Raw genomic sequence first — 24,069 nt, 5'->3', positions numbered from 1 at the left:
CTTCACATTCCCATTGTTCTATGCATTGTTTTTCACGCTTGTTCAGCTTAACTATGATAAATCATCTAAGCAGCCTGGAAAATTTTATGTCCCAGGTTTATTTCATCAGTTTATGAAGTATAGTTCTGCATTTTGGTGAGCAATCTCAATGGGTTCGGGAAACTGGTTTAGATCAATCATTTGTAGAAAGAAATCCAAGTCAGCCAGATCCAAACAAGCGAAGGTAGAATATTTATACACTAAAAGCCTCTATAATTGGATAATGCTTATGTGTATCTTTCAATAACAACAAAAGGGACTTTTATTGGCTCTCCCCTTCCTTATTTTCTCACTTCTATTTTCCACTTTAATCTTTTATATCAATGATAGGTTCTTTCCACATGCAAACTTAATCAGTTAACAAGATATTAAGATCATAATTTATTATCTAACAGGCTCTATTATGCATCAGCCTACATGCTTTGAGGTATTTCTCATTGAGTCAAAGGTTGATTGAGAACATAGTTTTTACTTCGAGCTTCTAACTGAGGATGATGATTCTACTGTTTATGTATCAAGAAACTATTAAATGTTTTTCTAGTCTTTCAGACCATGTTGCAGCCTATGATCTTGTTTCTGCAATTCTTCATTTCTTTAATTTGGTTTCATACCCCATGATTACAGGTACACTCAGCTAATGAAAAACCAAATGGTAAAGGGAGTCACGATGCTCCTGAAGAGGCAAGGAGTCCAGCAACTACTGCTGGTTCACAGAGCAGTCCTGGTCTTCCTGGAATACCAGTTGAAGAGATAGCTGCTGCTCGGATTCAGAAGGCTTTTCGGGCATACAGGGTATACTAAAATTTATCACAATGTAATTCATATCAACATCCAAAAATGCATTTAACTTGTTGGATAAATTTATGGAGGCATTTCTGTCCAGGAATCTTTGCAACATTTATTTTCCCAACAACCTTAGCAGATATAGGAACTGATACTTGATCATGTTTTGGAACAAAACTTCACATTTATATCTAATGAATGATGCCTTGCGAGTTTACATCCTAAGAAGAGCAGAACTGCTAATTTAGTCCCTTCTCTATATAAGAAAATGGGATTCAACTACCATTGTTTCTCTGTAATTCCTAAGAAACAACAGCTTTATCTTTAGTCATATAATGAGAAACAAAGACTTTTTACAGCATAGTTAGTCTATGGAATAAGTCCCCAGAACAGGGTGTCTATTATTTTTAATCCCTAGAACAAGCTGTTTGAAAGATGGTCAAGTAGTTTCCAGGCTTTTTACTGGGTGATTTTGAATATTGGGGGTGGTTTTGCAAATGAATAAATGCAAATAGGTCATTCATAGAGTTGTAGATACTGTTGGGTCCCTTAAAGGAAGGATTAGACTAGATAAGTACATAAAAATTAATAATGATAATTTATTAAGGTTACTCTCATTTGGGGCAAAACACTGGAATAATGTCAATGCCTTTTGATTCAGCTGGACAAATCAATTGGAAATGTTAGGTTTTTCATTAATGCAACTAACCATGAGGCACATAATTCATTTACATCTTCATTATCATTTGTTTGGATGTCATTTATAAAAGTTAATCAGAAAATAATGCACATGTGCACGCACATATACATATATGTACGTAACACTTAACACATTATTTTACACTGATCATATCATATATTTACGATATTTTATTTTTTATTTGTATTTTTTCCAGGCGAGAAAAGCAGTTCGGAGGCTGAGAGATGCCGGGAGGTTCAATATATTGATCCAGGGACATACGGTGAAAAAGCAAACAACAAGCACAATGAGCTATTTACATTCCTGGTGCAACGTACAGTCTCAAATCAGAGCCCGGAGAATATGTACGGTAACTGAAGGCAGGCTTAAGCAAAAGAAAATGGAAAATCAGTTGAAACTTGAGGCTAAGCTTCATGAACTAGAGGTAATCACTGATAGTACCTACCTTGTTAGTTACTAGTTACTTCCAATGGCCAAGTAAAGCAGTGGTACCCAAGTACAAAGTTCTTTTAATTAGGCTTTTGTCTCGATATCTACCAGTAAAACGAAAGCAATTCCCTTGTTAACTAGGAACTATGAGGGTTTCCCGACACTCTCAAAGACATACCTGTAACAGTTTTCCTTTTTCAACCAATTAGAGGTAAACCGTGGATTGCGCACTGCCCGTCCAGCTTATACCCCTCAGGATGCAGCCCACCAACTAAACACATCACAGCTGTCCTTTTCTAAGATCCATGTGGCAAAATTTGAGTCCCTTGTTCAAGCTTCACAACTCCATCCTAAAGCCTCCACTCGACAAAATGTGGAAGCTCGGTTGGAGCTTCCTTTTATATGTAATATATAGATGTTGGGGTGGAAGCTTAATCTTATGGCATCTGCAAGTAGCTGTAGGGTTAATTTGGCTTTAGGGGTTACTGTACTGCATGGATGTAACTAGCTGTAGGTTTTTGTTTGCATAGGTTGCCTGGCTTCATAGGAGTAGCCATAATGTGTGAAGAACTTAATAAATTGAGTCTAACTTGCTAATTGCTTCCATCTTTTGCATTAATGGAGAGTTAGGCCTGCTGAACAAGAAAATCCCAGCAGTGAAAGTTTCTAGAATAAAACGATTTTGACAGCGAGAGACAATACCCTGTTTGTCGATTAAGTAGCCTTTTGGCTGTTTTCTTTTAACAGTCGATTGGTTAACAGGTTGAATGGTGTGGAGGCTCTGAAACTATGGAGGAAATCCTTTCCAGAATTCAACAGAGAGAAGAAGCAGCAGTTAAACGCGAGCGTGCCATGGCTTATGCCTTCTCTCATCAGGTCCATAAGTATGAAGTTCAAGTCTGATACTTAAAAAGTTTCATGTTATGTTGGGAATTTAAAATCAGTTGTGTTGATTTGCAGTGGAGGGCAAATGCAAGCCAATATCTTGGCCAAGCATCATATGGTCTGGGCAAAGAAAACTGGGGTTGGAGCTGGATGGAGCGATGGATAGCTGCAAGGCCTTGGGAGGTCAGGGTTCACTCTCAGCCAATCCACCCAAGGAAAACTCATGCCAGACAGGCAAGCAAATCAGAGAAAGAAATGAAAGCTCCTGTTTCAGTTAAACCTGCTTTGCCAAATGGGAAAGTAGCTCCAAAAGTGAAAAAAGTTGCCCCAACAGATGGCTGAAACCAAAGATATCCAAGGAGCTGCCATTCATCATGCACAGGTCATCTTGGTCTAGGTGATGAGTGATAGATTAGCAATTCATTGGAGTGATTCAATATGATTTCTGTGTGGATTTGCAAATGCATTGTGTACAATAACTGACAGGTTTTGTTGCCTTGAGGAATTTGAAGATAAAATTAAAATATATATATATATATATATATATCCCTTTTTCATGTATGTGAAATTTGTCAGTGCCCAACTGTTGCAATTAGCGAGAAACAGAAAGATAAATCCTCAACATAACTTCAACCAGAAAGGTCCAAACAGAAAGATAAATCCTTAGAGCAGCAACCAAAATGAAGCAAGCATTTTTTTTTTTGAACTTTAATTTTTTATTATTATTATTATTATTTCCACAATCACATAGAGCTTGAACTAGTTTTCCAATCATGCATTAATGATCCTTACAATTATTCATTGTCACAGCATTATGCAATTATGCATCATAGGTAAGCCCCAACTACATGCCAACAAGAAAGCTCTACATTCCAACCACCCATCCACCTTAAAATATATACATTGATAGAGCCTGAAAAAATCCCAACTTTAACCATCCACTATGCAAGATTCTGTATTATATATAGTATTATAAAATCAGGTGGGAATAAGCCAGAGTCTTTTCATCTCTTATGCTATTTGTTTGTGTTAATAATCATGCCTCTAAAGTATTCTGCAGTGATTTAATGTTTAAAACCTGTGGAGTTGTACTCCTCAACCACCTATAAAGAAGTACCAACAACCATAACGCAAATATCAATAGAAGCCAAAGTATTTTTTTTAATATATATATATATATGGGTTCATATATTTGTTTTATGCTACTTAAGAAAATAAGAATTTCCAGCTAGGCTCAAGAGATTTTTAATAGGGACTGAGATTTACAAGGCAGTGGGGGACCATTTACAGATGGGCCACTACCAAAATTGTGGTGGTATCTATCCTTGTATGTTTTCTACTGTTCTTCCATAATTGAGCTTCTTGTGTTCATCCCATTCCCCTTTCATGGTTCCTCCTGCAGATGTACTCCACTTAGCCCCACTTGATCTAGCTGCTAAATTTATCTACCATGCTCATTGATTGCACAAGTATGACCTTAGGTTTCTCCACAACCTGGTCTGAATGCTGAAGTATGATTCAGGGCATGTAATTTAGACCAACTCCATGTTTCAAATTAAAGCATATACAGTCACTAAAGTAACAGAAGTCCAATAGGCTATGTAAATTCTGACCATTTTGGCAATTCAGATTTCTAGGATGGTGATTAGTCGATTATTCTTTGTTCAAGTTTAACTAAGACGGTAAATTAGGTTTCCAATTCCCATCCTTGTTTAGCATCCTTGTCTTGATTCAGACATTGTCATTTTCAAACAGAGGCATCTAAAAAGCAAAGCAATATGGACTAAAATGACACTTAAAGAACGGGATTATAACTTAAGAGGAGGAAATTATCCATTCTTTTCAGCCCAGGGGGAGACTAAATAGTGGAATCAGCTACTACTCTATTCCATCCAGCAAATCCTACTGTTCACAGAAAACGACTTCTCTTTCAATGCCCCCAAAAATCCAACCACGAATAGAGATGCAAAAAGGATTAGTTATACTTTCAATTCTTTTTGCAGGTTTAAGGAAGCTGTTGTTATGAAAGTAGTAAAGCAACAAAATAAAATCAAAAAACAGAACTCTTTCTTTCATCTACGTGAGAAAATGACCATTTCTAAACAGAGGAAAGAACTTTAGTTTGCTTCTCTAATTCCATATCAGATCAAAGGGCTAAAGGGTCAAGAAAGACTTTTCCATATTAGCTGATCTGAGGTTACCTTATTTCATAAGAATTTTCAAAAGAATACCAGCTTCTGCTAATTGAGTCTGTCCTAATTGAGGAAAAAATCAAATCTGAATTGGAACAAACTAGGTTTGCTTCTCAATAGCAACTCTAGGGAAAGAAACAGTAGCAGCCAACACAAACATCACAAACAAAAAGTCTAGTAACATGAATCGCATGAACAGTACAACAGAAAGAGAAGCCATAGTTGAGCTCTAAGAGCCCACTCAAATATAAAATTAAAGCTACAACACAATCAACTGATAGAAACTAAACAAACCGGGGATCGAATAACCTGAAATCCACCCAGATTTCTTCTTCCCACGGCATAGGCCATTGATTCAAGGTGACAAAAATCTTCCCTCAAACTGGTCTTGAATACATCATGTCAGCTCTTCATCGACTTCACAGTCAACAATCAACTAGTCCTGAAAGACCACTTAAATAAGTGGAAAAAATTGTAAGTGCAAAATAACGTAAAAATTGGTCTGTTCATCGAAAACTAAATGGAAATAAGAAAGTGGTACTACAAAGTAAAACCTGCCAGAGGGCAAAGACTTTGGCTTTTTCTCCAATTTACTCGATCAATGGTGAGAATCAGAGGAAGCAGAGGACAGCTTATTGGCAATGCTGTCGTGCTCCTCTTCTTCGCCCTGAATTCGTGCTGGAATGCGAAATCCAGAGAATACACCGGATGTGGTGAATCCAATGCCAGATAACGCAGCTTGATGATGGATAGTTTGTGGAATTTGATGGTGATGACGATGATGGTGGTGGTGGTGTTGGTGTTCGTCGGTTGCAGAAATTGGCTGGTCTATCCAAGCATGAACCATGGGCGTGTTACTGGACTGAAGGGGTCCCCTCTGAGAAAACAACTGGCTGTTTTGGCCAAAAGACGGTGGCAGCGCCTGTGGTGGTGGAGTGCCAAAGATAAATCCTCCTACTCCGCCACCAGCACCACCGCCACTGCCATTACCAGTATCAACAGCACCTCCACTATTATTCCAAGCAACCAATCTCTGAAACCTTCCAATCTCTGCCGGATGTTGGTGGTGGTGCTCCCATCCCGCAGACGACCCATCAAAACCACCTAATGGGCTGGTTCCAGAGAATAAAACAGGTTCACTATGTTGTGCCTGAGCTGTAGCAGCTTGGTGATGGTGGTGCTGCAAAAGAATTGGCTCCGTAAATGACTGAAGCGAAAGCCGCAGATCTTGACTTTGGCTGCTGGTCCTGGACAACAAATCTGGTGGATAATTCTGAAACTGTATAGAAGAAGACGGCGTCGCACTTGAAGCTCCCAATGGGAAAAAAGACTTAATTGTATCCGCAATCTCATCAGAAACTAAAGAAGGTGGAATAAAACCCGAAGTATTATTCGGGTTATCTCCCATGTCTTGTTGCTGAAGACTTTGAACTTCGTTTCCCATTATTGTAGCCGTTCTTCTGCGAGTACTAGACCCAGCAGCAAGGTTTTCCACCAGGTTTCCACTGGGGTGGATGTCAAACTGATAGGGTTTATCATTGTTTGCCGTTGTCGTCGTGTTTTGGTCGTCTTGGTTATTTGGTTTTGTTACTGAAGTCGATGTAGTCAAAATTTCTGGATTCCAGGGAGGTAGTTCAGCGAGCTCGTCGATGGCAGGTTTGGCCTTTCTGATAAGCCAATCGACAGCTTTGCTAGGGCGGTCGTAGCCGAGGCGGTCCTGGACGTCGTAGAACTGGATGGCGGTGTGAGCTGAGAGACGGACACGACGGTCTCGTGGACCTTTAGCGGTGCAAACTTTACTGTGACGGTCTTTTCTTCCAGTTGACCGAACAATGTGACCTCCTTGCACCTCAACGATCTCGCCTCCAGTGTGCCTTATCCCCAGTCTTGACGATGTTGCAGCTTGGTGGTGGCTATCTCCCATTGTTCTTGCATGTTCGGTTGATTTTGAACCAAAAGCTGAAGAAGAAGAGGATGCGAAATAAGTGCGTTTCTTGGCTGGTTGTGGGGACTCTTGTTCCTGCTGTTGAATTACTTGTCTGTCCAGACTTGCATACAAACGTTGGCCTTGCTGTTGTTGGGATTGGGTTTCTTGTAGATATTGATGACGGTGGGAAAAAGAAGTTTCTTGTTGGTTTTGGGTAGCTCTTCTCCTTCTCCTCCTCCCCTACTACTCCTATATGACTTGAATTAAGAATTGGATTTTGATGCTGATGGTGATGAGGAGGATGATGCTGTTGCTGTTGTTGTTGTCGTTGCTGGATGATGATGATGATTCCTTTGAGGATCCAGACTCAGGTCCTTGCGCTTTTCCTGTTCCAGCTTTTAATGGAGGACACCTTTTTTTTGTTAGTGGGTTGTTGGTCTTTACCCTCTCTTTGCTTCCTAATTTCCTCTTGCTGTCTGTGCTTCTGCCACCACACTGAAACCTGATACCGTTGCCTCCCCCAAAAGGCCCTGCCATTCAATGTTTCTAATTCCATCACCACAAAACACCACACCAAAAGGACCCCTCCCCCTCTTCCCCTAACAAGCCTGAAAAGAACCCTCCCCCAGAAGGCTAAAAACCAGCTCCTATTCCCAGCCTAACCCATCTCTTTGCTTTATTCTTCTGTCTCTTTCTTTCTCTGCCCCTCTCTCTCTCTCCTCTCTCTCTCTCTCTCTCTCTCTAAACTCAGCTTTTAGCAATTGGGCCTCTTTTATGTAGTACTGTAGTATTCAGTAACCAAACTGTTGAAATGGGTTAACACTCAAAGACTTAGCACCCACTTGAACGGGACAACCCAACAGCAACCAGAAGCAAAAACAGAAAAAAAAAATCAACAAGGGTTTTCTTGGAAAACAATAACTTCAAAGTTCTTCATTACTACTGCAGCTACAATTACGTTCCTAGAGGTCCAAAAAAGGCAAAAAATGGGAAGCAAAGAGAGAGAGGAAGAAAAGATCTTGTTAGAACAGTAAATATAAAGGCTAGCTAGTATAGGGAAGAGGAACACTTTCTTGGCCTATAGGAGCCCTTGATGATGCCACTGGTAAGGGTGGCAGTGCTTGGTCAGAGAAGAGATTAAAGATCTCTGTGATCTCATCACTGCATCTGCTGCTGTTCTTGTACTACCCTGCACTAGACAAAAATAACTCCAACCCAGAACAAAACTCTTCCCTCATTCAATCAGCTAAACTTAACTGGACTTCCCCTCCTTTCCACTTTTTCACCTTTCTCAGTAAGACCACCTCATCTTAAAGTATATTTGATTTATATTTTCATTTGTCTAGAACGTTGTTAACCTGGTAACCCTTTTTAGATTTTTTCTCTTTTACTTCCTTCCTTGCTAGAAGTTAAGAACCGTTGGTTATAGTTCAAGGGACTGTCTGGATGCTTTGTTTTGATAGATTAGATGGATGGATAGATACCTTATATGCCACCATCACAACTTTTGACAATGACCCCTTCACAGCCTTTTTTATTATTTTCTGCTTTCTCTTTCTTCTCTCTCTCTCGCCCTTTCTCTTTATTGCTTCACTTAAAAGAAACAACATCATCTTTCCCACAATTTCCCTTCCCCCAAACACCCTTTTTTGGGATTGTTGGATTACTCAACATGGCATCCCAAGGGATGCCTTTTTCACATTTTCTTGTTTTCACTGAGCAATATGAACCAAAAGCAGCAATTGCCTTTCAATGTTTTGGAATGGAATAGTTGTCCTCCTGCATGCCACCTAAATTACTTAGATGCCCCTTTTCTCATTCTTCAATTTCCATGGATTCTTTTCCTTTTCTTTTTAAATTAAGAATAATTTTTTTGTGTAAAATGAGGAACAAGTAAGAGGTAAATGACTAGTGCAAAGTATTTAAAGGTTAAAAGATAAATAAATATATCGAATTATCTTTGTCTCCACAAATGCTTCAAGGAATTGACACTCATGTTATAATTTTGGGAATGTGGAGAGTTGTGAGACAAAGTTATCTTTATTACCAATTTGCTGTTCAATGCAAAAGAATTAAAGAAAAAGGGCAAAAAAAAAAGAAAAAGAAAAATTTCTTTTCACATCCTTTATCCTATTTAATTTGACAAGTGCATTGAAAATGAATTATTTCTACATATATATATATATATATTCAAAAAGAAATTTCTACACCTAAAGGAAAATTCAAGTTCCTGTGACTTTAAGCCCATCCACAATTCTTTGAGCAACTTTTTTTCCAACTAGTGCACATCTACCTTGCCAAAGTCACAATCACATTCAAGATTCTCAATATAGCATATTGGGAAGAAGACTCTTCTTCACACCTCTTTGTCATAAGGTTTAAAGCATGAAAGCACACTTTCAATTTGCCTTATTTCTAATTAAAATATGTACATAAACAAAAATTAGGTATATTTTATCTATTTTTGTTTTAAATTTCCAACGACGTGAGAGGAAAAAAATCAACATAAAATTAAACAGAAGAATTCAACAACATATAACTTAAACCTAATACTTATATTATAAAGGGAGAATAAGAGGACCCATGAGGCATGATTCAATAGTTACTTTCATAGTTTTAGTTTCTACCAGAGGCGGAATGAAGAGGTTAGTAAAGGTTTCGTCCATTCAAAAATTTTAAAATTTTTTTTTAATTTTATAACTTTGTTCTTATATTTTATGTAAAAAATTTATAATTATATCTTTATAAACATTAAATTTCTAATATGGCTGTTGTGTAGACATTGGTTTCCATCACTACTTAAAATCATGCCTTCTCCACTGGTTCTTGTCCTTTTTTTAATCTTTAATTTATTTGTCAATTTGAAATTCTCAATTCTTGTTGTACGGAACACAACATTCTCTTAGTGTTCACAAGGTTATAATTTCATTGGTGGGGTGAAGTAGTAACCATTGTCATGTAAAGGGTAATGGAATTATTTATATATATAATATATGTGTGTCCTAGAGAGACTAAGACAAAGACTGATGATTTAAATTCAGACAGGATTAACTGTTACAACTTTGGATTATGTTGGGAAGTTAGGGTTTAGGACAAAACAGAAATAATAATAAAACAATTCTTTTTATAATCAGGATATCTTATGATAGATTTCTTCAAAGCATAGATTGTACTATTTTTTTTTTTTAATTCCTTTCTTAATCAACTTTTGGTAGTGGCATTTCTGTCTTGTGCATAGGAAGCCAAAACTATATTGAAAAAATCTTGGTTGGGTGGTGATGCAGTCAAGTCCCCATTCAGCATAAAGTATTTGTTAATTGTTTTGGGAAAGTATTTTTCTTTGGTTAATTATGAAATCAGGTATACATATGCTAAAGTAATAATTGATTCACAGTTGAATCAGTCCAATTTTGAAGATCTCACACCACTGTCAGCATAGAGATAAGCAAGATGTGCAAACTTCCAAAATCCAGGTTTAATTTTATTAATTATATTTTTTTAAGTGATCTGATAGATTTATTTTATTATGTATCAGAAAATTGATACTAAAATTAGACAAATCGAAAGCAACTTTACTAAATAAATACCAGCAACAGTGGTAGGATATCCAAGATAATAAAACAGGAAAAACAAAAAGAAAAGTTAATTAGATATATTGACAAATGACTTCTATAACTCAAAAATAAATAAATAAATAAATGAAGATAAATTAATTTATTTCTTTCATATAGAATATATTAAAAATTGTTTGATTGTAATTATAATACTAAAATATGTACATTTAAAAGTTAGAAGCAAATGCATGATGAGTACCATGACTAGCTAAAATAATAGAAACTGATCACTACATTTTGCATTTAGAATGTAAATTTTTATGGGACTACTCTTTGAAAGCTCTATTTGATGCATGAATTGTGAATCAAAGGTTAGTTTCATATGTGTAAAGAAGTGAAGTTGAAAGAAAAAAAAATTTAAAAATTGGCTAAGATGTGGTCTCAATTTATTCTTTATTGTGATAATTGTACCATAAATTAGGTATATAAATTATTAATTGGCATGGTGCTTTCTTAATATGATTGATTGATTAATTTTTTAATTGAGAAATATTGACAATTATGTCATGATTTGGGTGGTTCTCTTTACATAAAGAATCTAAACATAAGTCTTAATTAATATTGCATAATTTCAAGCTCTTTGTGCTTAAAACAAAATTATTTAATCCTTAATTATTGAAACATGAAAGAAGTTGTTTAATGCCGACGAGATAATGAACAATCCTCTCCTATGATTGGTCTTCATTTCTCTTCCCTCTCTCTGATTGGGCCAGATGCTTCCTTTGTAGTATTGCCAGGTCAAAAGCAATAAATAAATTCTAATTATTCTATTTATTTGTATCATTCTTACTAATATATTATTTTAATTCGTTTTATCAATTTTAGTTGTACCTATATTAGCTGTTTCATGTGAAAAGTAATTAATTCTGTTTAATATTAATTAAAAAAATATAAAAAAATGACTTCATTATTTATCATTATGAAGTTTGGCATGTATATGTCTGTCAAAGTGACATATGGTAAATTTCATTAATATTCCATTCAAATTTTAATGATGTATTGATAATAAATAAATTTTGAATAAATTCAAAAAGTCATGAATAAAAATATTAATTTTTTTTAAAAATACGAATAAAAATAAACATTACAAAAAGGTCGAAAAACAATAATGAAATCTACTCTAAAAATCCACATTCCCAAATTGAATGGGATGAAATTTATATCTCTTTATATTTTTGTATCCACGAAAATATTAAATCTAATTGTCTTATTTTTTATATTATCAATATTTTTTCCTAAAAAAAAGAGCCGAATATCCATTTTTTTTCTTTCTTTAAAGAGTATTAACATCATGGATGATGGGTTATGCCTCATCTAGTAAAGTTTTTGTCCTATATCATTCTCTGAATTTTTTTTTCTTTTTTTGTTACTTTATATAGTATAATATTTTCTGTTAATTTTAAATTGCATGGTAAATGAAAAACCACAGGCCTGAGCATTTTGAGCTTGGATTTTCCTTGATGACAAATTTGATGGGAGTGTGTGTGGGCTTGTCATATGGTATATTGGAAGAGAATATTTTTCAACAAGACATCCATTTAGAAGCAATTGAGATTTCAAAGAAAACTAAATGTACTACAAATTAAAATAAAATAAAATAAAGAAATTAAAATGAAAAAAAAAAACAAAAAAAGAGAAAGGGAAAAAAAAACAAGTTGGGAGAGACAAATTTCCTATATCTAAAAGGTTGTAGAGAGAATAGATTAAATTGTACAATTTGATTGGGAGGTGTGCTCCATTTGTCTATAAAAAAGGATAAAATGCATGATCTCTAATAAATCCATTGGATTTGATAAAATTAATTTTAATTTAAAGATAAAAGTTGAACTTTTTTTTAAAAAAAAAAAACCATTCCTTCTCGACATTGATACCGCGTAAACCTTGACTCATAAACGCAACGGCGGAGAGACGGGAGACTTTTATCTAAGTTTTATTCCAATGATTTATTGAAATTAACTGTACCCCCTCCAATTTATAGAGATTTTGGGATTTTAATATCAACATGAATTTGATAGAGTAGTGTTCCCGCCATCCTTGTCTTGTTTATTTGTATTATTCTTTGACATAGAATATAATCATTGGATAAATGCAATTATGGGGTTTTCAAATGTATAATTAAGATATTAAAATTAAACTAACAAACTATTGTAACATCAAATGGAGCAAAATAGTTGAAGACAAAAGTATTGCAAGAAAGAACTTTATTCGAGTTTGCTGTCGTAGAAATTGATATGGCCGATGAAGATAAAACAATACTGCTAGGTGTTAAGCTTATAGCCATTTATCCTGATTTTGTGATAAAAAAAATTATTCATAGGTTACCTTATGACCAATAAAAATAATTATAAGTATGGTGTCTATTAATTTTAAAATACTCTTATCAAAATTTAATTAAAATTTTAAAATTTTTAAAAAAACCACAATACGGATAAATGCATTAGGTTTTATCTTTGCTTATTTAAACTCGACAAGACAGATCAAAGTTGGTGACAGAAGTGGTGACTGTCATCTTAGTTTTTCAATTTTTTTTTATTATTATTGTATAAAATTTGAATTATATAATTTCATCACTTTTAATCAAATCAAGTAACTTATAATTGATTATTTTTTAATAATTCTCAATGTAAAATTCTGAATTCATCACTGTATCCGATTAAAAATCAATCATAATACTCGAAATCCATTATTAACGATGAATTTAATTATGGTTATTGATTCTAATTTTTAGCCTTGTGAAAAAAAAAATGGGCAATGAAATAGTAGTAGGAAGGAGGACGACATACTCCATGTGAAGCAGCTAATGAAACCCATTGCTTTAGTTATCCTTATATCTGACAAAAGTTCAACAGTTTTGTGCGACTCTGTTGCGTCTGGTCACTTTCCGTTATTCGCCGCCCATTCATCTTTTACAAAAGAGAGAGAGAGACCCAGCCTGCCCAATTCGTGACCAAATTTACCTGCCTAACACTTGTAAAAAAAATAAAAAAATTATTTAATTATTTATTTTTTAATTTTAAAAAGAATTTAAATTTTATTTTTAAATAAAATTATATATTAATTAATAAATTAAATAATTAAGTATTATTTATTTTTAAATTTATTTTATAATAATTAATATTTAATTTATCCAAAATAAATTAAATCTTTTTCTTTTAAGATGCGATCCTTCCAAGTTCGATTCTAACTTAATTAAATAAATAATCGATTAGTGTAATTAAAATATTAAAAATAATAAACATAATATTAGAGAAAATGGTATTTAAATAAGTTTTTATTTTTTAATATATGATAAGAATTTATAATGCATAACTTTTTATATATAATTAAGTTATCAAATCTTGACATTTTATTAATAAAATATTAATATTAAAATTTGATACTATTTAAGCTATTATTAATATTTTATTTTTTGAAATAATATCTTATTAATAAAGTATTAAAATTTGACGATATATAGGAATCTATACAATGTTAACACATTAAATATTTTTCTTTTGAATTTACAGTGCGTAAAAGGAGGAGAAGTTTGGTCCTGTTTTCAGACTTCATAGGATTATATCTGTCTGGTTAAGAAGAACACGTGGCACTTGTCTCCACGTGGGGGTTGATTATGTGGGTCATGGATACAGGCTCAAGTTTGGCTCTGGGGCCCCAGGGTGCATGTGAAGAATGGCCCCCACTCAAAATGATTGGTACAATTTCTTCTACAATTTTTAGACAGAAAGCAAAAATTCCTAAGCTCTTTTGCAGGAATGCTTTCAAATAGTTTAGTCAACCCCTTCGGGTATTTTTATTTTTTTTTTGTTTTTGAGTAAATTTATATAATATTTATTAAAAATAATATTTTGGAATCGAGGGTTTATTTTAAATATTAATAAATTCGATATAAATTAAAATAAATTTTAAGATGTAGGATAATCTATCATCTTTGACTGAATTATTATTTCTGATAAATTCTGTAATCGAAATTAATTTAAAGTACGAGGATATTTATTTTGTACTAGTGGTTGAGATATTTAATTTAAATATTTTAAAAATAAAATATATTTTATTTTGGTTTATAATAGTATAGCAAAAGGGGTAAAAGAAAATTTAGCTGAACATATTGATTGTAGATAATAATGAATCGATGGTGACGTTTCAGATTTTGATTTTTGTAACTTCATTTTTTTTTTTAACCTTTGTTATTATTGAATGGGGGTCTGGGTTTACTAGTGATGGTTGCTTGGGAGGCGGGAAAATTAAAAAGAAAATAATGTGAAAAAAATTAAAAAGAAAAAAAAAGTGGGCGTGAGGGGGGCAAAGGTGTGTAATGCATCCACATGCATGGCATCTACCATATGGATTTTTCTACCCATTTGAGTGGAGATGCAAATTGCAACAATTAAAAGGTTTGGGGGGTCTAATTGCAAAAAAGGGAATATTAGAAATTGCATTGGAAATCCTATGATGAGCAAAAGTAAATTGAATATATGTACCAACTGAATAGGGGAAAAAAAGATTTGTAGATGAAAAAATGCCTAAAATTTTATCCAATATATGAACAAGTTTGTACATAATTTAAGAACATTAGTAATTGATGATTTATAGTAACATTTAAAATTTATTGTTGAGTTCGATATCAGGATAATACAAATATAATAAAGATTATTTTGATTATTCTCAATTAATTTTAAGTTGAAAAAGTATTTAGTAATAATATAATTTCAAAATAGGCATTTCATTTGGTTCATTGATCCTTTCGAGATAAGTTTGCTATCTATACCTGTGAGGTGCATTTCCCCATATAAGAGTGGTAAAATAAATTTCATTTTTGCACATGGAGTTTTATGTGTGAAGAGAGTATAAAAAGGATGACAAAAATATTTATCCTTACACGTGAGAAGAATATTAAAGTGAAAAAGAATTAAAAATATTTTAAACACATCAATGCAGCAAAGATTTTATATATGGAGTGATCTCTTTGGTTTCCTTCTTAACAAATGAACTAAGTAAAAATGGCTAACATGAATGCTTCTTTATCATATTAATGTGGTTTATCTTTTGCCCAAATGATATTTGGAGAAGATAAAGTGAAATTCACAATATGTTTGGTAGAATAGAAAGAGGAAGGAACTAGTTTAGGGTTTTTTTTTTTTATAATTGGAGGAAAAAAATTTGAATTCTACTATTTAAATATGTAAATATGTACCGATCAATGAACTAAATGCTCGAGTACCTCTCAATTAGTTTTGGGTTATTTAGCATTTCTTTAATTATGGAATTGTACAAATAGTTGCAATGAAGTTCTCTTTTACAAGTTTTTTTCAGTTCATTGATTTTGGATATTTCATGGAAGGGCCAGTGTATAGCAGCAGAATCTCCGTGCAACACTATAATGTAAAACAAACTCTGAATCTGATTCAACTTAGTGTGAGGGGGAGGAGGAGTAGCCTCTCTAACGTATTAACTGTGCCCTGAAGTTGACAGATCAAGCAGCACTTATAAATACGTATTACAAATTTTATGACATGAATTTAAGAAAGGAGATGAGATTGACAGACCTCATCTGCTTTGCTGTGTGTTTCTTTAGTTTCCCTTAGCTGGTGACAAAAGTTTCTCTCGTCTGACTTGTGGATGGTACCAGACCCTCACAGTTGTGGGAGATCCATTCATTTTCCGGGAAAGTTAATTAAGATCTCTCTCTCTCTTTATATGCATACCCTTAATCAATACCATGCATTTGGAAATTTCATCAGTAAATTTTAGGTTCCATTTCTGTCTGTCAATTGCTTTTAATTTAATGGATACGTTTAAGAATGAGTTGGTGCTGCTCGGTGGGTGGCAACCACCACCAATATCTGTTATGGGATTTGGCTATATCAATATACATTACTGACCATTCTTAGGTTGATTGAAATTGGGGAATGCCTGCCATCTTCATTCTTGATTTAGTTTTACTGTTTTAAATCCTGGGGGCGGAAAGATCTGGGGATAGCTTTCTTATAAAATTACCATCACAGCGGAGGCAAAGGATAAAGTTCAACATTTATGAATTTGGGTTGGTGTAAACAAAACTGCAGGTTTAAATTCCAAATGAAATGAGACAGGCCCTTGAAGTTAGCCATGTTGACAACTGTGCATACTGCTTATACTGCTGACATAATTTCGAATTCAATGCTCACTCATGCAATTCTTCTGTAAATGGACTTTTAATTGACTAAACAGAGCACGAATCAAAGTAATTTGGGGAGGTTCAGTCAATGCATTAGTTCTTTTTCCCTGGACTAGACAGTGAGTGAGAAGTAGCTCTCAGCTATCCAACCGAAATAAAAATGGGCAGCAGTAAAGCTGTGGAAGATGATCAATTGTCCTTTCTTCTCAGCTAACCATTGCAGGCTCGTGATCCAATACCAAAAGATCAGTACAAACAAAGAAAATCACAATTATAAGATGACAGTAAAGGTATGAAAGAGACGATTTCTGGGATGGGGGTTTTTTTTTTTTAACTGTTTTTTGATTGTTACTGGTGCAAATTACTGCAATAATATTTGCTCGGCCATATCTTTTAGAAATTCCCAAAATATGAGACAAATTTTTGCAGAAACATCATCTTCTGTCTCTCTCTCTCTCTCGTCCCTCTTCCATCCCCCTGAAACTGAAAGGCTTTAAACCGAGGTGGACGTTTCGTTTTGTGATTTGGAGGCTGCAAAATTAATAGACGGTAAAATTCAAAGACTAACAGTTTCCTTGTCTTGTAATAAGATAGAAATAATAACATGATGGAAGATATAGGAATAGGGGTAAGCCCCATTCCCCAAATAAGCTACATATCAGCTTAAACGTGTAATGGAACAGTTGGCTGTCATAGCATCAAAAACTCTGCCTGGTTTCACTTTCCAGGCACATTCAAATCATAGTTCCCCACTTACTGTTGTGATTACATATAAATTTACCACAACTGGAATTGTCATACGTGCTCGTAGACCTGACTAGTTAGCTGTCACTACTATACTGCCGAGTTATTTGCACTATGCTACGGATATCTCGGATCTGCACCAGAAGGCAATTAATCGCAGTTTTATTGCATAATTTCAGCAGTTAATTTTTGTACTGCCAAGGCCTTTTCAACCGGATTTTTTGCGAAAACTTTGTCTAGAATGACTGATTACTGAGCACTGATCCGCCTAGCATCGACGACAGAATTAATTACTTAGCAGCACTATCAATTAAAATCCTAGTTTGTTTCCATCGAGCTGCATGCCGAATCTAATTAATTTCTTTGAACTGTTGCTTGGTAAGATATAAAATGGGTTACTTTTCCAGGGAAAAAGTCTGTTGAATTGGTGCATGGGAAACGTTCAAAATGTGTTTTGCTTTAAATCTTTTGCATTATATAGCGGCAGCTAGGCTAGCCCTTCAGCCAGGGGTATTCTCTCTTTTGAAATAATTTGCATGTGTCCAGCTGTTAGAGGCAATCCTTGCGCAATTGTCAACCAAATATTCACGCGTATGGATCATTCCCCTGATGTTGCAATCAATGCGGTCTTGTTCATTAGAATTGCATATTGTCGTAGCATGCTGTGTTGGAACTTTATCGGATTGTTTGGTTGTTCCATATGCTGTGTTTAAAATTCCCCATTTCACATGGCATTCAAGACAAAAAGCAATAGCTTGAAGGCTACGCATTAATTCATGAGACAGCTTGATCAACAGCTATGGTAATCAATCAAGGGATATGGCTATTTTGGGAATGAGAATATGGAATTCCATCTCGGTGCTCAGGTAAAAATAGATTAGCTATTCAGGAAACCTTTTGGAGATTCATAGATGATCTGATGAGCGAGATTGAGCAGCATGTCAACTTGTCAACTGGACTGACTCACTTTGTACGTAGCTTTTAACTAGCAAAGCATTTACCAGATCGATGTGAATGATCAAAAACTATAGGTCCCAGAAATTTCAAAGACAATCAAGATTTTCTTCGGCAGGAAGGAGAAAGAGATATGTGCCAAATGGTGGGGTCTGAGAAGGGTGGTGGTGTGTGTGTGGTAGTGAGGCTGATCAGTGGCAATGCTGCAATCCAACTTTTTTGGTCATGTTAAGGGTTTCGTCAAAAAGGGCATGCAAGCAAAACTCACATCATCACTTTCATGTGCTGTGGGACAGTGACACAAAATACCACTTCACACTCATCTTTGTTACCCTAATTCTCTTGCCTCTTTCTTTTTTTTTTTTGTCTTTAAAAACCAAAAAACTATTGTTCTGACCCACCCTCTTTCTCACAACCTGGAATCCACAACCCACATGGATGCAATATTTTCATTGAAAGAGATGTGAAATCATGCTGAAAATGTCATATTAGTTGCTTCATTTGCTGGTTTTAAGATGGTATGTATGTTCTTATGGCTTGGGATAAACCAGCAGCTTGCATCCAATTAACAGTGACAGATTAATTTCCTCCTGTCCGATGCCATGAGTGTTTCCCCATCTCCTTTTCCCCACCGACAGTGTTGATATGTTTGCCTTTGAAGACCGTTACAACTCGACCAAAATCATAAATACAAAATTTTGGTATCATAAATTTCAACATTCTTTTGCATTTACATATGCTCAAGAGCAAAAAAGTGCTATATGGATCAAGGGTAGAGTTAATCAATTTTTGTTGAAAATCAAGAATGAAGAAAAATAAGAGTTAAAATTTTTTAAAATTAATATATTAAATTTAATTAATAATTAATTAATAATAAATAATAATTTTATATAACATGTATATAAAAAATAAAAAAAAACTTACAATACTCTTTTAGAAAGTTGTGTTCAACAATTTTTTTGGATTCAAGAAATCGAAAAAAATCACAACAAGGCAAATTAATTTATCAATTAAGATTAACAAAAAAAATGATATATTGATAAAATTTTAAATAATAGTAAACAATGCAATATTACAACTTATATTAGAAAATAACAAAATAATTTTTTAATTTTTAAAGATTAGAATCATCGAAAATAAAATTCACATAACAAAAAAAAAACATTGATAAGTAGAAGATAAAACACACATAACAAAAAAGAAAGAAGAAAAACATGGTTAATGGTTTGTAATAATTTGAAGAAGAAAATTCAAAAAAACTTAAAACATATGAGTAAATAAAATAAATATAAATAATAATTATGATATAAATTAAAAAAAATAAAAAAACTTTAACTCTTTTTAATTTCATAAATCTCTTTAAAACTATGAAGTATGTTTCAATAGTAAATTACTCCTATTAGATAAGCTAATAGGCAAGCATTCCAGGATAAAATTTTACACTATAACAAAGAATTGCCCCCATGGCCAAGCCAATACTTGAATGAACATATACTCAAAGGCACCTCTTGAATTAGTAATAACAAAAGAAGCAAATAGTAATAAAAACATATAATATAGAATATCCCACTTTTTCTTTTTCTTTTTTTTTTTTGGGTTATTGAGTATGGATAAAATAAAATGAAAATGATGAATGCGTACGAATGAGGTCAGGGCTTAGCAAAGTCTCTCAATTGCTTTCAGTCCTTTACTTTCAGACTGAAAAATCTGAAACCATGGAAATTATCAAGCAAGGTTCCCACCCTCTCTCTCTCTCTCATCAGTGCATGTCCATGTCACTGACCATGGCTTGTCTGCAGAACTTGACAACCAGTTGTCATTCGTATGTGAGCAATCTAAATTATGATTATGACTGCTAAAGAAAACCAAAACCTGCTTGATCACAACTTCACGAGCAGGAAAACATATTATTCCTACAAGTTTAGAAAAGGGAAAAAAAAGGGTCCTTGTTTCTTGAACATGGGAATCGTGGCTTACATGTAGAAGCAAGCATAGGAAAGAAATGTTCCAGGAAAGTGACTACTTACCTATAATAAACTAGAGATGGATTTGTGATAATAACTTTTTTTAAAAAAAATTAAGTTGAAAATATTTTATGAAATAGATATGTAATAATAATTGTATTATTATATTTAATTTTGGTATATATTGATATGTACAAAATGTTATTTTATAAAATATATAATTGCTGATATTGTAACTATAGTGGTATTATTTGTGGTTTATTTTCATACAAAAATATACTCATAAATAGTCTTATAACAAAACAAAATTTTAAATAAAACCTCTAAACTTATAGTAGAATATATAATAACTCAATCTTTTTAAAAACTTTATTTTTAACTAGCTGATATGCACCATTTTGTATTAATTACATTTAACATTGAAAAATGATATGAGAGTAATAAATAATTAAATCAAGAAAAAATATTTTTTATAAATACCCACTTATAAAAAGTAAAAAAAAAATCTAAAATATCAATTATGAGAGAAAAAAAAAATCTAGTTCAAACTCAACTCCATCAAACCTTAAGCTTACGACCCAAAAACCTAACTACATGTCAAACTAATAACCTTGTCAAATGTCAACCTATGAACCCTTTGAGAATTTCTTTAAATATAACAAATCTTTTTTTATTATTTGTAATTTTCAATGCTGGTAAAAAGTCTAAATGAAATTATTTATTAATTTAAATAAGGACGCCCACATACATGTAAGTGGTTTTTTTTTCTTAGTTATGTTGATTTAGTTATTTATAGTTATATAATCAGTTTTGTACTTGTTTGCTAATGATGAAGTTTAAAGTGTAACATTACAAATTATAGTATTTTTTGACTACTAATTTTTTCCTTAACTTTTTTCTCCTATTTATATTCATAAATTTTAAATGATAAGATAGACATGAAATGAAGCATTCTAATAAGGTCAAATTTTATATGTGTTTAAGAGGAAATGTATTTTTTAGTGTTGAATGAAGAAAATAATTTTGAAAATTTTATGAGTTTCGTCTACCTTTTCATGAGTATTATCAGAATAATGACATGCAGGTGAGTAAGCTCATGTTTTAAATTTAGTTGATTTTAATTTATTTGGTTATCAGAAGTTTCTTTTTATATTATTAATAAATTAATGAAATGAGATTGGTAGAGCAGTTGGCCTTATCAAATAGTTAAACCAATATAATTAATTTGGCATTTGAATTTGGGCTCTGGGGTTGATTTCCCCTACCAGGGAGGATGGTTAAGAAATTTATAAAAGTATAACCAATAACCTTGTCAAGTGTCAAACAAGTAGCTTTGGAGTTTTTATGTGGTAGCCAGGTGAAGTGAGAGAACAGACAAGTTTTCTTCAACATATGGCAAGGAGTACACACCATAAATATCAGTTGCATGGCCTGCAATTGTGCAAACTGCTCAACCCTTGTTCTTTACCTTCTCCAGAGTCCCAAATTTATAATATTTATGGCAACTTCGACAAAGTCATAAGTATTGAAAATAAGTTGTTTCAATTGATAGTATCAAGATAAGATATCGATGCAATTTTAACATAAACCTATTTAAATTTATACAAACATGTTATCAATTGAGCTTTGATTTCTAACCTTTTTTGGTCAAATAGTATCATAACTTTTGAGTTTCATTGTCAAGGTACTCTTAATGAATTTGTTAAAGAAGTGACTCAAATTGAGTTCCAATTGTTTCTCTTCTTTTTTACCATTAAGGGCAAAGCCCAAGTACAGTAATCGAAATGGGTTTGTCTCCTAGTATGACCATCAGGCCAAGCCCCATATTTCCATGGATTTCTATTGATTGGTTAGGGAAAGGTCATTCATGCATGAAACTTTGCTCACTAACCCATAACTACAATATGGTTCCTAGGGCTTATAGAGGGAATTATTCTTTTGCCCTGTTTATCCTTCTCATTTTTAAATACATGAAAATTTGTGGTTGGTATTATTTTTGACTCTGTTTATCACCAAAAAGAGAGAGAAAAAGGAAAAAGTTTGTCATTTTTTTTTTCTTATTACAAAAACTAGAAACAAATTATCAAAATCCTATGAAATGAAGTAAAAAGGGGAAATAAAGGTTAAATCCTCGGAAGCAGTCTGCTAGTTTTCTCCCGCCAAAGAAGGAAAAACAAAAGAACTTTTAATAGATGTTCTGTTTTTCTCTGTTTCGCTACCCGTCTCCTTTAATCACTGAATTAAAACCCCAGACTTTACTCTTGAAAGCCCAATTCAAAACCCAAAATTTTCCTCTTAATTTCTCGCGAAACCAGCTTTTTACCAACTTTTTCACCGAAAGAATTTCTGGGTATCCAATAAAATCCCCTGCTCGTTCTTCTTCTTTGGAGGATGAGTATGACGTGGAATTGGGCCTCCTTTTAGCTCTGTTGCCAGAGGAAATGAGAAGCAGAATCAGTGAACATGAAGAGCTACGTGAGTTGATTGAAGTGGTTATGGATTTAGGCAGGAAACCTTTGGCTAGATTTCCTTCAGGGGATTTTGTATTATCCGATTGTCCAATCACAGTTCAGGATATAGAGCATGCTACTTCTAAGGTGAATATATATATGTTTTTGTGGTTATTTGCATAATAAAATTGTTGATAAATGCTTTGGATGGTAATTAAGGAGTTTCTTTTTTCTTCTTTTTCCTCATTGAAGTGTGTTCATGAACGACTCATCAATGTCATGAAAAGAAGAGGAGGGTAATTGAGGGGAGAGAAAATAAAAAAAAAAATTTCTTGTTGAATTGGACGAGTTAAAAAATCAATATAGTTTTAGAAGAAGGGTGTTGCTTGCATCCTTTTAACAATATTCTTACTCGAGCTATGACCTCTTTCATTTGCTGGAGCATGGATTATCCCTTATTTTTGACTACTGGGCTGTAGTGTGGAGTCATGTTTACTGCTTACTAGCACCAAAATTGCAGGTTGGTGATTTTGCCATCGATAATCGAGCAGGAATCAGCCGAACATTACATCGCATTAGTGCAATCAGGAATCGGAAGGGCACAATTATTGGTTTAACTTGTCGTGTTGGTAGGGCAATATCGGGAAGTGCTGATTTGTTGAGAGATTTAGTTCAAGATGGGGCTTCCTTGCTGCTCATTGGTCCTCCGGGAGTGGGGAAAACAACAATTATCAGGTTAACTCTTTCTATCTCATATCTGTTGGATAAGGTTGCATCACTAGGACTGCCTTTTTCTGTTCTCATTTTTCAGTTCTTGCATAGTTCATTTTGTGCATGTCAAACACTCCATTCTAACTAATTAGCAAGTTAGTGTCTCTTTACTCAATAGAATTCTCTAAATTCTTTTATTAGTAAACTGGTCATACTTCGTCATGGTCCTTGCTGAAGTAAGGTACTGAGAGGAGTCAAGTGGAATTGTTCCTCTCCTTTAGTAGTTTTACTAATAGTGGGTGCTCTCAAGGCTTAAACTGGTACTTTTGAGCTTGTTAGTCCAAAATTATTATTATTAGATTAGTAACAGCTTTCAAATCTTTTGACTCAGTGAACATGTTAAATCCCATTGTACCAGAAGAGTTTTAACGGCTGTCTTTTCTGTCTTAATGCTGGAAATGCATTTGCACGTACACTCCTACACTTAGTCTGATCATTTATATATATATATATATATATATAT

General features: G+C 33.6%; 3 protein-coding genes across 7 annotated transcripts in view; 2 read left to right on the top strand and 1 right to left on the bottom strand.

The window, feature by feature from the left end:
• IQD10 (IQ-domain 10) overlaps nucleotides 1-3,397 on the top strand; it is a 3,822-nt gene extending 425 nt beyond the window's left edge. For all 3 annotated transcript variants that reach the window (XM_021432581.2, XM_021432582.2, XM_021432583.2), the window contains exons 2-6: nucleotides 96-223; nucleotides 664-831; nucleotides 1,719-1,946; nucleotides 2,714-2,827; nucleotides 2,912-3,397. In XM_021432581.2, the coding sequence (XP_021288256.1) occupies nucleotides 149-223; nucleotides 664-831; nucleotides 1,719-1,946; nucleotides 2,714-2,827; nucleotides 2,912-3,178 (852 nt within the window). In that variant the 5' untranslated portion in view covers nucleotides 96-148 and the 3' untranslated portion in view covers nucleotides 3,179-3,397. The remainder of the gene's footprint in view (nucleotides 1-95; nucleotides 224-663; nucleotides 832-1,718; nucleotides 1,947-2,713; nucleotides 2,828-2,911) is intronic.
• A 1,790-nt stretch (nucleotides 3,398-5,187) lies between these two features.
• Nucleotides 5,188-7,091, bottom strand: LOC110419381 (transcription factor TCP3-like). Of its 3 annotated transcripts, none has more exons than XM_089784066.1 (2): nucleotides 5,583-7,091; nucleotides 5,188-5,470 (listed from the first exon to the last, which is right to left on the bottom strand). In XM_089784066.1, the coding sequence occupies exon 1, from the start codon at nucleotides 6,950-6,952 to the stop codon at nucleotides 5,627-5,629; it is 1,326 nt and encodes a 441-aa protein (XP_089640192.1). In that variant the 5' UTR covers nucleotides 6,953-7,091; the 3' UTR covers nucleotides 5,188-5,470; nucleotides 5,583-5,626. The 3 variants fall into 3 exon arrangements, with proteins under 3 accessions (XP_089640192.1, XP_089640193.1, XP_021288072.2); XM_089784067.1 differs by having other exon boundaries at nucleotides 5,587-7,091; XM_021432397.2 differs by having other exon boundaries at nucleotides 5,188-5,481; nucleotides 5,583-6,987.
• Nucleotides 7,092-22,405: 15,314 nt separating this feature from the next.
• Nucleotides 22,406-24,069, top strand: part of LOC110419850 (P-loop containing nucleoside triphosphate hydrolases superfamily protein) — a 6,481-nt gene continuing 4,817 nt past the window's right edge. The window contains exons 1-2 of the mRNA XM_021432976.1: nucleotides 22,406-22,982; nucleotides 23,356-23,570. Coding sequence (XP_021288651.1) covers nucleotides 22,578-22,982; nucleotides 23,356-23,570 — 620 coding nt within the window. The 5' untranslated portion in view covers nucleotides 22,406-22,577. The remainder of the gene's footprint in view (nucleotides 22,983-23,355; nucleotides 23,571-24,069) is intronic.

The sequence above is a fragment of the Theobroma umbraticum genome, unplaced genomic scaffold (assembly GCF_002168275.2).
Source record: "Theobroma umbraticum cultivar Fairchild unplaced genomic scaffold, ASM216827v3 scaffold_67.0, whole genome shotgun sequence".
Lineage (NCBI taxonomy): Eukaryota > Viridiplantae > Streptophyta > Magnoliopsida > Malvales > Malvaceae > Theobroma > Theobroma umbraticum.
The sequence above is the reverse complement of the archived record's forward strand: the minus strand, read 5'-3'. Positions and strand labels throughout refer to the sequence as shown.

Excerpts from the sequence above, each read along its gene's own strand:
- LOC110419381 (XM_089784066.1), bottom strand. The coding sequence starts at position 6,952 with ATGGGAGATAGCCACCACCAAGCTGCAACATCGTCAAGACTGGGGATA.